Here is a 16651-nt window from a genome sequence, read left to right as displayed (position 1 = left end):
TTATCGATAAAATCTAAAAATTACATTTTTGTACAGGCATGCACTTTTACCTGCCACTTCAAGCAAAGTACATTTACATGAATAACACACATATGATTTGATATTTTTTGGACAACGCGTTATATCGGCCACATTTTGCCTTCCTTTCGAGAGGGCGACTTAAAAAGTATAGCAAGTCAGAAGGGGGTCTTTAACACATTGCGGGTTTTTTTGGGGGGTATTGAGTAACAGGGGAGGGTCACTTATTTTCATGCACGGATAAGGGGGAGGGTCACTAATTTTTGTGCATGAACTTTTGAAGGGTCACTATTTTTTACGCAGCGGTTTTTCGAAAAACACTGGCCCACCCCCCTGTAATTTATGTCCAGTCCCTAAAGAATCATTGACGAAGTGTGAACAGTCCGGAAGCGTTTCACAAGTTTTTTGAATAATAACTGATTTGAAATACGAATTAAAAAGTTCTGCCATTGCAAAAGGGGTGTTGGCAGAGTGATCATCGTAAATGACAGAAGTCGGTGGAATTGTGACACCGCTTGCTGTTAACATATGACCAAAAACGTTTCCAACGTTGGTGGCTTCCTCACCATTTCTTGCAGGGTTACTTAACTTGCAAACAAAGTCATAAATCAAGTAATTATACATCCGATGTAAATTCTCGTTCGTGTGAGGAATACAAATTTTAGATCAGACCATTGACAGTCTTACAAATTTATATATGTCTTGCAAATATTGTTTCAGGCAGAAGGTGTAGTCTCATCACAGGGAACTCAGGCTCCTTTTTTTTGTTAGTTTGTTTATGATAGTTGTATTAACGTTCATGTTTGTCAGTAAAGAATGGTGTTTGTTTGCTTATTTATTTGGTTTTGTTTGTTTGTTTGTTTGTTTACAAGTATAGTCAAATGATACTTTAAAGTTTCTAATACAATCCCACATTTGAAATAAACCATACCTCACTTTTACCATGAGGAGTAAACACCCATTTTTGTCCACCACTGTATGAATACACACCCTTTCTAATTACTATGGCTCTTTGTTTGTTTGTTTGTTTATGCATGTGTATGTTTTTATGTTTATGTATGTGTGTTTATTTATTGTGTATGATTATTTCCATATACAATAAAGAACCGATAAAGAGCTGTATTTGTGTTCATATTTGTCAATAAAGAACGGTGTTTGTTTGTTTGTTTACAAATATAGTCAATAAATGATACTTAAAAAGTTAGTAATACAATCCCACATATGAAATAAAGGATACCCTGCTTCTGCCATGTGTGTCAACCACTCTCTGAGAGTGAGTATTTAGACCTAAGTAAGACAACATTCAATGGCAAACACGAGACCAATCTGAGAGATTGTCCTCCCAAATCACATGATACATAAGTTTCTAAATGTTGGTAAGCAAACTTCCCATATTTGTTATGGAATGTTTTAGCAATCAACATAGAAAGCAAAGGACTACACTTTAAGGCTGAAATTTTGTCATATAAAGCAATGTGAATTTTACATAAGACAAAAGATTATGAGGAATGTCTACATAATGTATCTCCTAAATATGGGAACACCAATTTCCCTTATTGTATTTGTCAAACATCTTTACCGACAGCATTGTAAAGAAAATGATGATTCTTTTGTATAGGATTTCTTTGCTAAGCCTGATGGGATACTTCTATCATTGTGAAATATATCAAACCATATACCTACTCAAGTTTGGCTGAGACACAATATCCTACCATATTGTTAAAATTTCTGATTTTGCATAATTTAGAAATCTTGTAATGATCACACAAAGTCAATTCCTGTACAAGATATTGTTGGATAGTCACAGTGGAAATGAGTATGAGTGCATAAGGCCGTGTAAATAAAATTCTTTGTTTGCCGTCCTTAGATTTTTGAAAAACCTACCAGCCAGCCAGCAAAAAAAACAAACACAGAAAAAAAACACAACACAGATCAATCGCATAAACTCTAACTTTCCCATCGGTTTATGGGTCACAAGTATGAAAAATCATCTGTTACATTTACAATGCAGTGTTTCTTATGCTCTTCATTAGCACGCTGAAAACAATGCGTGGAAACAAAGGTTATACTTGTGTAAATACAACAAGCATACTTAGAGTTAGGTGACTCTGAGTCTGAACAAAAATTCCATAATAAACAATGGCAATAAACACTATACCAGTACATAATGTACAACATGTACAGTGTGATAGTAATCAACTGGTTGTGTTACGAAGATCTACAGATTGTCTCTGACGGAGATTTATGCACTGGGTGGTCATAGGTGCCAGTAAAACTATTAATTAAAATAACAAGATCTCAAATATGAATAAAAAGCATATTTGCGACAACTGCAACTTACGTATACGAGGATGTTTACAAAGTTTTGAAGAAAACAAAATATATTTGAATTAACACCTAATGAAGGAACCTAAGAATTTCACGTAATGGGTTCAATTTTGCAACGTGTCTAAGTGACATTTGTATATTAATTATAACACGTAAATTTAAGATCGAGACCTGTATTGATGTTTACGATTGGACGTATATTTTTATCTTTAATTTATATCTATCATGATCAAAACCAAGCTTTAAACTTAGTTTAAAATCCCATTCTAAAATAATACGGAAAGGACAAGAGAGAAGAACACAACAGACAGGGCAGGAGGACACAACGACCAAAGAGTAGTCCAGGGCATTTAGACAATTGGAGAAGCGTAGCTTGGACGGCACCTGTCAAGCTTGTCTACCGAGAAGTAAAGTCTATATAGTACCAACGAAACACTATTTCGAAATGTTGGGGTAAGCTTACAACAAAAAGGTGTTCTTGCAAAACCTGAACATTCCACATATTAAACTGCAAAAGTTACTGAGTATAACAAAGTATAGATGTCACTCAGAAAACAAATGCTAAACATCTTTGTAAAAGGTGAAACTATTGTCTCTTCCATACAACACAGTCCCTCTATCCATAGTGGATAGAGGGACTGTGCATACAATTAGAATTTTTGCAGTAAGAAGAGTGGGTAGCTGAGCAAATCATAACAGCCTCGAGTACAAATCCTCCTTTTTAAGTGTCAAATAAATACTAGTCCTGAGCACTGTTTCTGTTGAGTTAAATGCTCCATTAGCTGTAACTTTAAAGGCTATTTATTCTGAATTTTGTGTATCAACTAGTCTTTTACCCGAATTCTAATAGCGCTGATCTCGGTGTCAGGTTTGTTACTATATATAGCTGCGCGCGCAACTTCGAACACCGCTGCCTGAAAATCGGACAAATTGTGTTACTGCATGCGCGGTCGTTGTTGCAACTTGTAGTCTGAGCCATAAATTCATATGAATTAGTGTGATTTTCTGTATGCATTATGACGCTAGCAGGTTTTGATTTCATTGTTCTTGCCGAAAATGCGGACACATTTTTGCACATTAATGAAAGAAAAATGACGTTAGTGATCAGCGCTATTGCATACTAAAATGCTGAATATTCTGTTTGTCAAGACAGCGATGCCGAATGGCCATTGCTATTTTTGAAACTGAATTCTAATCCGGACTTATAAAATGACCACATCGTTTTTAGCACAAAACAGTGTTCAAAGTGAAAGCAACTTATACTGCGTACGAACTATTTGGAGCATTCAAGAACGAACATTTCACCGGCGGTAACTGCTTGCCCCACCACCGGGCTGCTTGCCCCCTCGTGATCAATCGTGGATCGCGCAGAAGCTGATGGAATTCAGTTCCATTCCTTATTCGAAGCTAAACCAGTCAAGAATTGTTTTCGATCCGTCTTGTATGGAGACCAAGCCAATACAGCGCACTTCCGCCGATTTGGAAACTTTGAGGGAGAAATAAACTTGTGAAACGGTCGATCGATCTTCACTTACGGTATACTGCAGTCCACTACAACAGGAGGTGCACATGTACACTTTACGTACAGCGGTTGATGTAACCCTTTACGATAGGTAATCTGATTTGTATCGAAACGATCGTACGACATTGCGTTTTTGAGACATTTGAGTAAGTTGCTGCGTCATTGCCAACAAAGGAAGGACACAACGCGTCGTATTTTCGAGCATACGATCTGTGTTTGTTTTTCATATTTCGTCCAAAAACCTACCCGCACGCGGACGGCAAACAAAGAATTTATTTTACGGCGCCTAACTGTGTTTGCAATTCATAGGTAAAGTGTGCGGTACTGGAGAGTATAAATGTAATATATAGTCTTCACTTCACTGGTGCCATAGATGATGATAGCACACACAGTGACAGGATAGGATAGCATACACAGTGACAGGATAGGATAGCATACACAGTGACAGGATAGAATAGCATACACAGTGACAGGATAGGATAGCATACACAGTGACAGGATAGAATAGCATACACAGTGACAGGATAGGATAGCACATACAGTGACAGGATAGGATAGCATACACAGTGACAGGATAGGATAGCATACACAGTGACAGGATAGAATAGCATACACAGTGACAGGATAGGATAGCACATACAGTGACAGGATAGGATAGCATACACAGTGACAGGATAGAATAGCATACACAGTGACAGGATAGGATAGCATACACAGTGACAGGATAGGATAGCATACACAGTGATAGTATAGGATAGCATACACAGGACAGGATAGGATAGCATACACAGTGACAGGATGGGATAGCATACACAGTGACAGGATAGGATAGCACATACAGTGACAGGATAGGATAGCATACACAGTGACAGGATAGGATAGCATACACAGTGACAGGATAGAATAGCATACACAGTGACAGGATAGGATAGCATATACAGTGACAGGATAGGATAGCATACACAGTGACAGGATAGAATAGCATACACAGTGACAGGATAGGATAGCATACACAGTGACAGGATAGGATAGCATACACAGTGACAGGATAGGATAGCATACACAGTGACATGATGGGATAGCATATACAGTGACAGGATAGGATAGCACATACAGTGACAGGATAGGATAGCATACACAGTGACAGGATAGAATAGCATACACAGTGACAGGATAGAATAGCATACACAGTGACAGGATAGGATAGCATACACAGTGACAGGATAGGATAGCATACACAGTGACAGGATAGGATAGCATACACAGTGACAGGATAGGATAGCATACACAGTGACAGGATAGGATAGCATACACAGTGATAGGATGGGATAGCATACACAGTGACAGGATAGGATAGCATACACAGTGACAGGATAGGATAGCATACACAGTGACAGGATAGGATAGCATACACAGTGACAGTATAGGATAGTATAGCACACACAGTGACAGGATAGGATAGCACACACAGTGACAGGATAGAATAGTACTGCACACAGTGATAGGATAGGATAGCATACACAGTGACAGGATAGGATAGCATACACAGTGACAGGATAGGATAGCACACACAGTGACAGGATATAGGACACACAGTGACAGGATATAGGATAGCATACACAGTAACAGGATAGAATAGCATACACAGTGACAGGATAGGATAGTATACACAGTGACAGGATAGGATAGCACACACAGTGACAGGATATAGGATAGCACACACAGTGACAGGATATAGGACACACAGTGACAGGATATAGGATAGCATACACAGTGACAGGATAGGATAGCATACACAGTGACAGGATAGGATAGCACACACAGTGACAGGATAGGATAGCATACACAGTGACAGGATAGAGTCATGATCTTGCTACATTATTTTGATTAATTGATTTCATGGTAGATGTTATCTATTTTATCCAAAATACTGATTCATGCTTGATTGTTGTCAATCACAATTACTTCTGTTTTCATTTCTCTCTGCGTGTAAGTCGTGTGTGATCAAAGTTGTGACATCACAGTGATATTCAAATTTAAAAACTGTCACATTGTCACTTGAAATAATGAAGACCAAAGTAACAGAAGATGGTGACTACTTCTTGAGATAAATGAAGAGACGAAGCAAGAGATTATTTGCATAGAGGAAAGATGTATTGCATATCACATACATTTGGTGTTGATTAAACAATAGCCACTGAAGAAGACATGATGAAATTTATAAATCCATGTGCAAGTTGTTACATCTGACACTAAATCAATCAAAAAAATGTAAAAAGAGATCAGATATGATGTCAGAAAATCTTTCACAGACACCCATTGATACTGAAATAGTCTGCTGGCTATTTTGTGGGGAACAACACCAACAATATTCAAAATATAAAATGCACATACTGTATTTTGCATATGGCATTATTAAAATGTGATGATATTTAAATAATAGGTAGCAAATTATGCCTCCAAATTCATGTATAGTATACCACTACTCCATGGCAACCTGGTGGTTATACAGCAATGGATCTTCTACAGAATAATTAAACATGACTCAACATATCCTACAAGACTGTCAGATTTTACTCATGTTTTCTTTGTGAACACTTAAAGTATGTTTGAGTCAATAGTTCAATATTCTATCTTTGAAAGACTAAATGTCATGGCGATCTAATCACAATGAGACTGAAGGCAATTTTGGTGACTTGAATGACCTTCGCATCTGGTATTTCACTTTCACATTTCAGTGAATGGATAGTGAATGACAAAGGAAGAGTAGTTCAGAATTCCCACAAAATGCAAAACCCATTGACAGTGGTCTGTTATTGGGTGTTACATAAATCATTAGAGTAATAACAATGAAATACTATGAGTGAAGTCCTGGAAGGGTTATAAAATGGAAAATTTTAACGCTGTTTATGATTTGTTAAGTCCATTTATGATTTGCTAACACTATTTATGAATGGTTAACACCACCAACAATACTGTATGTCAATGTTATGTTGTACACTGTTTGTCATGACACAATAAACCTTATATGGTTAACTTTTCATTAGAAATGTGCAAAAATTGCATCTATGAAAGCATTAAGACTATATAATACTGGAACAATCATTTTTGAAGTTAACTTCATCAAAAACTGATAAAACAATACAATATTACTATGAAGGCTGTTGATTGGATGAAATCAACAATTTGTAAACATAACAACAAAGTTGGAAAATTGATTTTACAAGGTTTTTTTCAATCCTAGCCAGAAATATACCCAAAGTTAACATCATACAAAAAGAAATGCTCAGAAAATGATAAATTGAAGACATTTTGCTAAATTTATTTCAAATGTGTGTGGGATACATATGCACCAAAGTGACTGAGCTGAGATAACTTGTCAGGGAAGAAATGCCATGAAAGAACATTTCATATAACTACTTGTGGATTACATAGCTTCTTAATAAAACTTGACATTGTACACTGTGTTGCAATGCTTCAATTATCTGAACAAAGAAAAACCATGACAGTTTGTTAATCAATTGAAATTTATTGCAGAACCTGTCAGGTTATTCATCTGTTTAGAATAACATAAATATTTCACCAAGATTCATGCAGAGATCACAAATCTTCATTTATCATTGTGACTTTATTGATATGTAATACAGTCTGATGGTCTGAACTATATTTGATAAACTTGAGAGTTGTACACACACTTATGATTCCAAGCTCACATAAGATGACTTGTCCACTCTAGTCTGTGTTTCATTCAAAGTCTTTTCACTGTTTAAAGTTGGACATGTAGATAACAATTGCATCTGTGCCATGGTGTAGTTTTTGATAAAGTGCTGACCACATATTAGAATTAAAAACAGTAACACAGAAAGGCGAACAGTAACAAACAAGAAGCGAATTAAACATGACCTACTTTCCAATCAATGACCTTGGCAATGATTTCATTCACTCAAAGGTTGTGAAGCAAATATTTCATAAATGTCAAACCTTGGAAGAAACATTTGGACAGAGTTGATTGCAGAGTAAAACTTGGACGTATTGACTAAATAATTTGAGTTGAAACATCATGTAATCTTTGTGGATACACTCTATGTACACAATCACTATTCTTGTTTCAATCTGGCATTCTTAAAATCACATGATTATGAACATAAACTGAACACAACACTGAAAAATTAGAACACACATGGCACTGTAGGCTTGATAAACTAAAAATTCAAATGACTATAGGAAGGACCACCCACACATCATTACTGAAATGTACAACAAACCAAGCCATTATCTTATGGAAGTTGATGATATACAAAATTTCTTAGTCAAAATCATAGAAAATTGCAGACAGTACTTTTATTAAATGAATATTTTGAATCAAATAATTTTCGATCAAGTTGAGTTCTCAGTACTTGAAATTAATAAAATTATGCTAATGGCGATAAATTGAACAAGATTTGTCGGGAATGTTAAATTTTCAAGAGGAATATCAGAATGACCTTAATTAATGAGACCCTTGGCAATGGAATTTTAATGGTTTCAATTTAATGCAGCATCTAACTTTGAAGTTAAAAATATCCACTGAATCTTAATAATTACACATACTCCATGCATTGCCATAATAGCTATAACATAGGATACCTTAAAGATGTTGCTAGAACAATTATCACCCTATTTTCATATTTCTATAATATATTCTATACATTAAAAATTTCAAATATATACATATAAATCAGCATAAAATTCATCTAAATCTGTTGAAATATTTAAGTACAACTACGTGTAAATGTAACCAAGACTTGGATATTTGAGAGTTTACCCCAACCATTTTCTGGAATAATAGCTTTTTAGAAGTTACCACCATATGTTCATCAAATCATATGTTACCATGGAAATCATTTGAATTTAATCTAAAAATCAATTACATGTCTCAATGTATTCCAGTATAAAATTTTGTCAAAATAATGTGTCCAATATTTCACATTAAACACAGTTTGTGGATGAAACTTGATCTACAGAGATCATTGTACCTTGGAGATCAACATACATTTACATAAAGATGCTACAATTCCAGGCAACAGTACTTTTATTTCATTCTGACAATTTCAATACCACTGTAATTGTAGATTCATTTTAACAACAGAAAGTGGAAATGAATTCAGATCCGCGTAGTTTATGCGGAACAAATTTTACTAAAACCTGCAAAATGGATGATATTTGCATTTTAAAGCTAGCTGTCTAATTTACATGTTGCTATGGAAAGTTCACACAGTGGCTGTCACAACAGGATTACAGGTCAATAGTGGAGATCTATTGGACTGTGGAAATCTGTTGGACTGTGGTAGATATCACAGATATGCTATGGAATACTGAGATAATAACTGGAAAAATCTCATTTTAATTACATTTTACTGCAATGCAAATGCTCAAAATGTTAGTATGTTATCACAGTAGTGTGTTGATACATGTATAGAGATATGGAATGACTGTAACAATTGTAGATACTACAAAGGTCTGATATGAACTGCCTGTTTACAATATGACTATTCACAGAGTCATAACAATCTCAAATATTGTGATCTACTTTCATTGAATTCACCTCACCATAGCCCCTAACACTTTGTTTGTTTAAAACTGAAAAAGGCACAAAATCCTTCTTTTGAAGATAGATATTTCAAATTCAAGACTGTAATAAACACTGTTATATGCATCAATACTGTGTCTAATAAAATACTGTCAATCATAGGCTTATATGAACTTATACATTTAAAGTAGTGCATTCAGATCATCTACTTTGTTTTTAAAAGGTTGTTTAATTCATTTGTTACGGGAATTTCTATTTTCTTAGAATAACTTGACTTTAAAATGGCTGTACACTTTTGCATAGGTAATATATCTAGTTGCAATAAGAGCTGAAACTTTGCAGGGATTAAAATGCTAGCGCCCTCAAATGCATTTAGTTTCTTTCACTTTGTTTTTTAATTTGAACTGTTCTTGAGAGTACATGTTGTCAAAAGAGTAAATCTTATTTCCATTGATCACTGTAAAGCACTGACATTCTAGGCACTTCATTATCCAACACATTTTGGCTTATCCTGAAATATGAGAATGTTATGACCATAATTAATGCACATTTGTTCCATGGAGCAAACAATGATTACATTAATCTAAATATCAACCAACAACAAAGGGATAGAGTTGGTTTGCTATCTAGAAACTCCTCAAAAACAATGAGCTTGAACCATTTTGATCAAGTACCAGTATAAGATGTGTATGAAATACCACACTGCTGTACAAAATTGGAACTTGGATGTTTGCATGTTGTCAGGAATGCCAATAGCTCATTAGCAAGTGTTTTGTGATAGAGTACCCTAGTAGAAATTCATCAGTTTCCTGTATCTGTGTTTTCTATGTATGAGATGATAAAGGTATGTCTTGATGACCACTGACTGGTATAAAGTTTCTACAATGATGTGAACCTGACACAATGCTCAAGACAGTAATTTGACCGTTGAGAATGGCCATTAACAAAGTCCTGTTTGTTCCTTTAGAGGCATTTTTGTGGAAGAAATTCTGTCACTGTCAAGATGTTGTGAAATAAGTGCAAAAAGGCATTGAGACCCATGACCTTTGACATATGGTAGGCTCATGACCTTTGACATAACTAACTGGGTTCACATTCTGGCTTCTCTTGCAGCTAAAATTTCTTGTTCCCATGGTTTCAATGCACCTCCTCCTCTGCTGTATTGTTGTTTCTTTCTTTCTCTTTCAAGTCTTGCAGCTTCTTTTCTTTCCTCTTCCAATCTACGTTGTCTTTCCTCCTCTTCTCTCTTCACTCTGTGATGGAGATAGAGAAACTATCAGAACAAACATTTCAAAAAAAGGCAGATTGGAAACAGCTTTGCAATTCATCTTTTTATATAAATGACAGAGGAAATGATTCATATCCATTATTTTTACCAAGATAGCTACGCTGAAGATGGAAAATGTTTTGATCGATGATGGAATGACCAGTAACTGCATTCATTAACTGGTAAAAGCAACCAATGATAATAAAATATGGGTTCACACACACAAGAAATACATGTACAGGTTTGATGTAAATGGGTCAGTGACACACAAACAGGACCTTGAACAGCGCCCTCTGTGGTATATGTAAGTATTTTACAAACTTACTGTTCAGCAGCTTCATCTTTCTTTCTCAGTAAGTCTGCTTTCCATGCTGGAAGTCCTTTGTACTTGTTTACTTTCTCTTGGTCCTGAAATGAAGTCAATAAACAAACTTGTATTTACAATAAGTCTGTCTAAATCAGGATGGGCAAATCACATCGGGAAACAAGAATATTTCATCTGACTGGAAAGACAGATGAATAATGGATGAAAGTGATTAAATACATTTGCTAAGCATGGACTTCAAATTGTACATAACTCAGTCATAAATATTCATATCAATTTAAGATGCATTTTCCTGTGAAAGTTCAATTTCTGTTATGTTGACAGTATTTTGATAAAAAAAGACTTCATTTTCCAGGGTGAAACCTTACACATTGTACCTGGACCTTCATCTGAAAACTCCACTGTTCAAGATGTTAGGCTGCATTTTACACAATACATACAGGTTAGGAAAGCTTGGCTGCTCTTCTGTCAATATAACCAGTATTTCAAACACCGTGAAGGTCGTTTCATTGATTGTGATGGGATTAAGGATTGATCATTGGGTTTTGGAATGCAGCAATGACGTTATAGGAAGATACATTTGCAAATTACATAAGAGCAGTGGAGACTATTGTGAGCTGGTCAGCAAAGGAATGTATCAGGCATTAGTACACTGCTACTTTGGGAATCAAATGATGAATTTGTACAGAAAACTTTGAAGTAGTACTAATTGGAGATTAAAATACAAAATGAAAATACAAAATAAATCAAAAACCAAAAAAGTAATATTGACTTGTTACCATTCTCTCATAGCATTTTCTGATGGTAGGTACTAATTTTCCTTCTTCAAGATGATTTTGATGAAAAGGTTTGGAGTACGGACATGGAAAAATATGCCATCATTTTGAAGACAGAAGACGTTAAATCTGCATTGCTAACAGTTGTCTATTCTTAGATTCATTGTCTGCTTTACCAGCAAATGAGGCATATTCCCATAGTCTTCAGGTCTGATTAGTCAAAGCCCTGATTAGTCAAAGCCCTAATTAGTCAAAGCCCTGATTAGTCAAAGCCCTGATTAGTCAAAGCCCTGATTAGTCAAAGCCCTGATTAGTCAAAGCCCTAATTAGTCAAAGCCCTGATTGACACTAGACATAAGCACGTCCATGCCAACACTTTATTGCAGTATGAAACTATAGTCAAACTAAGCTAAGAAACATATCATGGTATATTCTGTACTTAAACAATGTCATACTTTTTCACATTATTACAAGATTAACTCTTTGAGAGCTGTAATTTTTCCCCTCCAAAATTTTAGTGCAACATTTTACCAATTTTTATGATTTTTTCTGCAATTTTTTAGATAATTTTGGACCAAATGGACATCACACCTTATCACATGCACAAGCCAAGTTTGTCGTCTCCAAACAAAAAATACGGGATTTATTCTCTGGTCGTTCTACGTCACGACAACCCGCGTCTATGTCATCAATTTTGGTGCGTCGGACCTTTTTTTTGTCGATCTTCGGTGTGCTCGTAAATATGTAAACAAACAACATGGCGGCCGATGTTTCTCCCACGATCAAAAGTCATGTAATGAAATCGATATTTTCACAGACTACGACATTACTAATCCGAACAATGTAAACACAAGAGTGTATCGCCTGTATATTCCGAAGGAATTACATGAATAATTTGCGGAAACAACGAACTCGAAGTGGTCGCGTATAGCCTACCGTGGGTTCCGTACGCATTGCAAACAGGCGCGACCAGTGTTCGCGCCGTCGAGATTCAGTCGATATTTGTTCCCGAAAAATAGCGTATCTTCGTCTGTGATAAATTTCTAGGACTATGCTATCTTTGAAATAGATTATAACTTTGCGGAAGGTAGCCTACGTGTAGACCGAGAGCTGTCATTTGCTCCACACACGAACGAACGTGAGCGCTAACGCACGACGGACGACTGGAAATGATTGACAACTTGTGCACGGCCTACTGATATTTATTCCTAAAGTACTTCAAAGTTTAAATGCAGAATCGTCATGGAAAACTTATTTTATTTTGCAAAAAATAACGAATTCTTGGCTTGTGCATGTGATAAGTATATTATTCCCTAATATTTTTCTTCGTTCAGCTCGGAAAATACTCGTGACGTAATGACCGTGTCACCACTCGTCTTCGACTCGTGGTGACACGGTCATTACGTCACTCGTATTTTCCTTCGCTGAACGAAGAAAATATTAGGGAATAATATCTAATTGTTGGCTGAAGCTTTGTATAAAAATTTTGGCAGAAATCTGAAAAAAATTTGACTTGTGTATTATAAAGGAAACGGAAATTGACTTTGGCACTCAAAGGGTAAAAGGAGTTTCTGAAAAGAGCATGATGTTGTAGAACCACTCTGTATGGATATTTTATATTAATTTCCTGGATTTCCTGCTATTTGCTCCCTTTCCCACTTGTAGACATCACTAAATTCTAGCATGACATTCAGTTACTCTCATCAAATATTGTGATTTCCAAGGAACAAAAAAATTCCACTCACAGAAGATTTTAGCATCAGTCATGGGCAAAGTAAAGTAAAATTTATGTATGAATGACACTATCTCACATACTGGTTATATTGTCTTCAAGACTGATAACCAAAGAATTATTTCTTTTAACATGTTTCACCATACCTTCTGTTTTTGAAAAGCCACTTCAGCATCTTTGGTGGCCTGTTCAGCTGCTTTCCTGGCCAATATTTGACGTTTCCAGTCTGGAATAGGTCTTCCTGATTCATCCACTTTTGGAATCTGATCAATTACATCCTTTGCGTCGTAAACTTTTCCTGGAGTGTAGTCATTGGTATTTATATCAACATTCACCTGGGATAAAAGTTAAATATTACATCATACATGTAAATAAATGTATCGCAAAATGTAAAACTTCTGTACCGTCATGATAATTACAACTTGTAATTTATACACTGTACTTGCATTTTGTGTAGCAATATTAGAAATATATGTTTCTTGTGCAGTTATGAAAATGTTCAGTTTATCTGATTTGATATGAAAGCTGGTCACAAATAGCCAATTATCGTGGTCGATATCCTGACAGCAAATAGATTAAAGCTGTAAGTCAACCATGCTGAAACATATCCATGATTATCGTTAATCTGTTGTTCATTAATTTAATTAAATCAGACAAAGAATTTGAATGTTTCATTGATGGAGAGAGTGTACACACAGATCTTGGAATTCACATTATATGGCCTTTGTGAAAACAGGAAAGCTTGTCCATTCATTTTGATGTTTCCCTGCCTATTTCAACATAGAATATCAAAACCCATTATCAAATAAGTTAACATTATATAGAAAATCATTGAAACTAAAAAAAATAACTGTTTTGTGTCATCTTGAAAGCAAAATGATGCATTTGTTTGATTGCTTTGAATTCAACAACAAAAAAGAACATACTAGCTTTTGTCTGCAAATTATAACAGCAGATATCTACAATTAACAAATCAAATTAATAGTACTATAAATAAGACTCTTAAATCTCTGTTAATAAAGAATCTGACAGTGACATTTAAAATCTTTGTGAATTAGTTTTAGATACACCTTGATAAAGATGAATAATTTCAAACCAAATCTTTAATACACCCAATAAGAGCTGCATATAATTTCAAGTTTTACCTTTTTTACTGCACTGATAGTTGTGTTTTGTTTGTTTCTCTGTAACGATCCTCCAGCTTTGATCTCAGCTAGTATGTTTTCATGTAATTGTTGTGGAGTTGCTGGGGAAAAGAGAGGAAAACAAGTCTTAATACATTCTGCATTAAATGTTTGCATGTAAAAATTTGGATGTGATGAGTATAGCTTTTGGTGAGTTTTAACAATCAGTAAAAACTACTCACTGTACTGCATCGATGTTGGAATTTCATGACTATTTCCTATTAATGGTTTGGTTATTTTCAAGCACAATTTACAGAATCATCTTGCATTCTTAAATTTAATAGTATTATTACAGCATTCTGATCTCTGAGCAAAGTACTGTAAGTTACTGACAATAATACCGAAAATTACTAAAATGTGACAAAAGGTTCGTTATATCAGTGTTGAGAGCAGTCAAAAGAATAGAATTTTATCAATATTAACTGTCTGTTCTGCACTTTTGAATTCAATAATCTATATTTTTTACACTGACTATCACTTTTTTCAAATCATTCATCACAAGTAAATAGGACTGAATACCCACATCACCAGATACAGGCTGTGTAATTCAAAAGCTCTGAATGAGTACACAGTATTCATATCTTGTAATATTACCGTTACAACATTGATCAGCAAATTTCCTAAAAAATAACCAAAAAACTCATCCATTTTCAGTTTAGCAATATTTTAATTCTGTATTACAACTGCATCAATGACACAAACTACAAGGTCTAAAATTTGTCTAGGACACTGAACAAATACTATAACATACCAGGTGATGTTGGTTTTGCTGCTGATGGTGCTGATGATGTCATTGATGATGTTGCTGCTGATGATGTCATCATTTGTGATGTCATTGATGATGAGCTGTTGTTATGAATCCAATTGACACTATCTCCATTTTGGTTTATTTCTACTGACATTGGCCGTTGTCTTGTCACTGGCTGGCCTGGTGGAGGCGGTGGTGGTGGTGGGGGCGGTGGTACTGGGGCTGCTGTTGGTGCTGGGGGGGGTGGTGGGGGTGGTGGTGGGATTGGTGATGGTGGTGCCTGTTGCTGCTTCTGAGCAGGAGGTATTGGTAGAGGTGATATGACTGGTGTTTTTGTCACTGCAGCTGGCGGAGGTGGTTTTGAAGGCACTGGTTCTGTCACTCTAGAATATGAGTGACTGGAATAGGCACTGACAGGTTTGGTCTCAACAACAGGTTTTGAAGATATGCTTTGTGGTTGTTGCCATGACGCTAAATTTTGTTCATTTCTTGGTTTATTCTTAGTTTTTTTTTGCCATTGTTATCATTAATGAATCAAAACCCGGTGGATACATTCCGTGTTCACTTGAATCACTGTCACCATTCATCATTGGTTCATCCATAGTAGGCTGGGCTGGTGGTGGTGTTGGAGGCCGCTGTTTTCTAGATGGTGGTGGTGTCGGTGGTCTGTATTTAAATTTTCCGGGAGGAGATGGTGCTGGTTCATCTGGAGGGGGAGGGATATCCCAAGTCTGTGTTGAGGTTAATGATGAGGTATTGCTGGTAGAATCATCCACACTGCTGTCCCTCACAAGCGGTGGTCTCTTCATCCCTTCTCCAGTTTCTACATCCTTCTGTTCATTTCCACTTATGCTATTGGTCAGGGATGACCTTTGACTTCCATTGTAGATGTCACCATTTATGTGTGGGGGAGGCTGGTGTGTTTGTACTGTATGTCTCAGATACACACCAGCGTGATTACTGCTTGGGGGAGGTCTCTTCATTATTCCAGCTGGTTTTATTGGTGAAGATATTGACTTCTGAAAGAAATGTCATCATTTAATGTAAATCAAATGTTTTGATATTTTCATAACCAATTCTGATTGTTTGATTGTCGAAAATATACAACATAAGAAATCTTTATTTTGATCCTTGAGGACTGATGTTTGGTGATACTTATAATAATAATAATAATAATAATAC

General features: G+C 35.7%; 2 protein-coding genes across 2 annotated transcripts in view; both read right to left on the bottom strand.

Moving 5' to 3' along the window:
- Window positions 1-8194: 8194 nt before the first annotated feature.
- Window positions 8195-15972, bottom strand: LOC139136584 (espin-like). The gene is made up of 5 exons (XM_070704343.1): window positions 15473-15972; window positions 14683-14783; window positions 13684-13872; window positions 11030-11112; window positions 8195-10690 (listed from the first exon to the last, which is right to left on the bottom strand). Exons 1-5 carry the CDS (start codon window positions 15621-15623, stop codon window positions 10528-10530), a joined length of 687 nt encoding a protein of 228 aa, XP_070560444.1. The 5' UTR covers window positions 15624-15972; the 3' UTR covers window positions 8195-10527.
- The window catches only part of LOC139137759 (espin-like), a 29653-nt gene continuing 28971 nt past the window's right edge, over window positions 15970-16651 (bottom strand). The window contains exon 5 of the mRNA XM_070706024.1: window positions 15970-16488. Within this exon, the coding sequence (XP_070562125.1) occupies window positions 15970-16488 (519 nt within the window). The remainder of the gene's footprint in view (window positions 16489-16651) is intronic.

This window comes from Ptychodera flava, chromosome 7 (genome assembly GCF_041260155.1).
Source record: "Ptychodera flava strain L36383 chromosome 7, AS_Pfla_20210202, whole genome shotgun sequence".
NCBI lineage: Eukaryota > Metazoa > Hemichordata > Enteropneusta > Ptychoderidae > Ptychodera > Ptychodera flava.
This window is presented reverse-complemented; position numbering and strand designations above follow the sequence as displayed.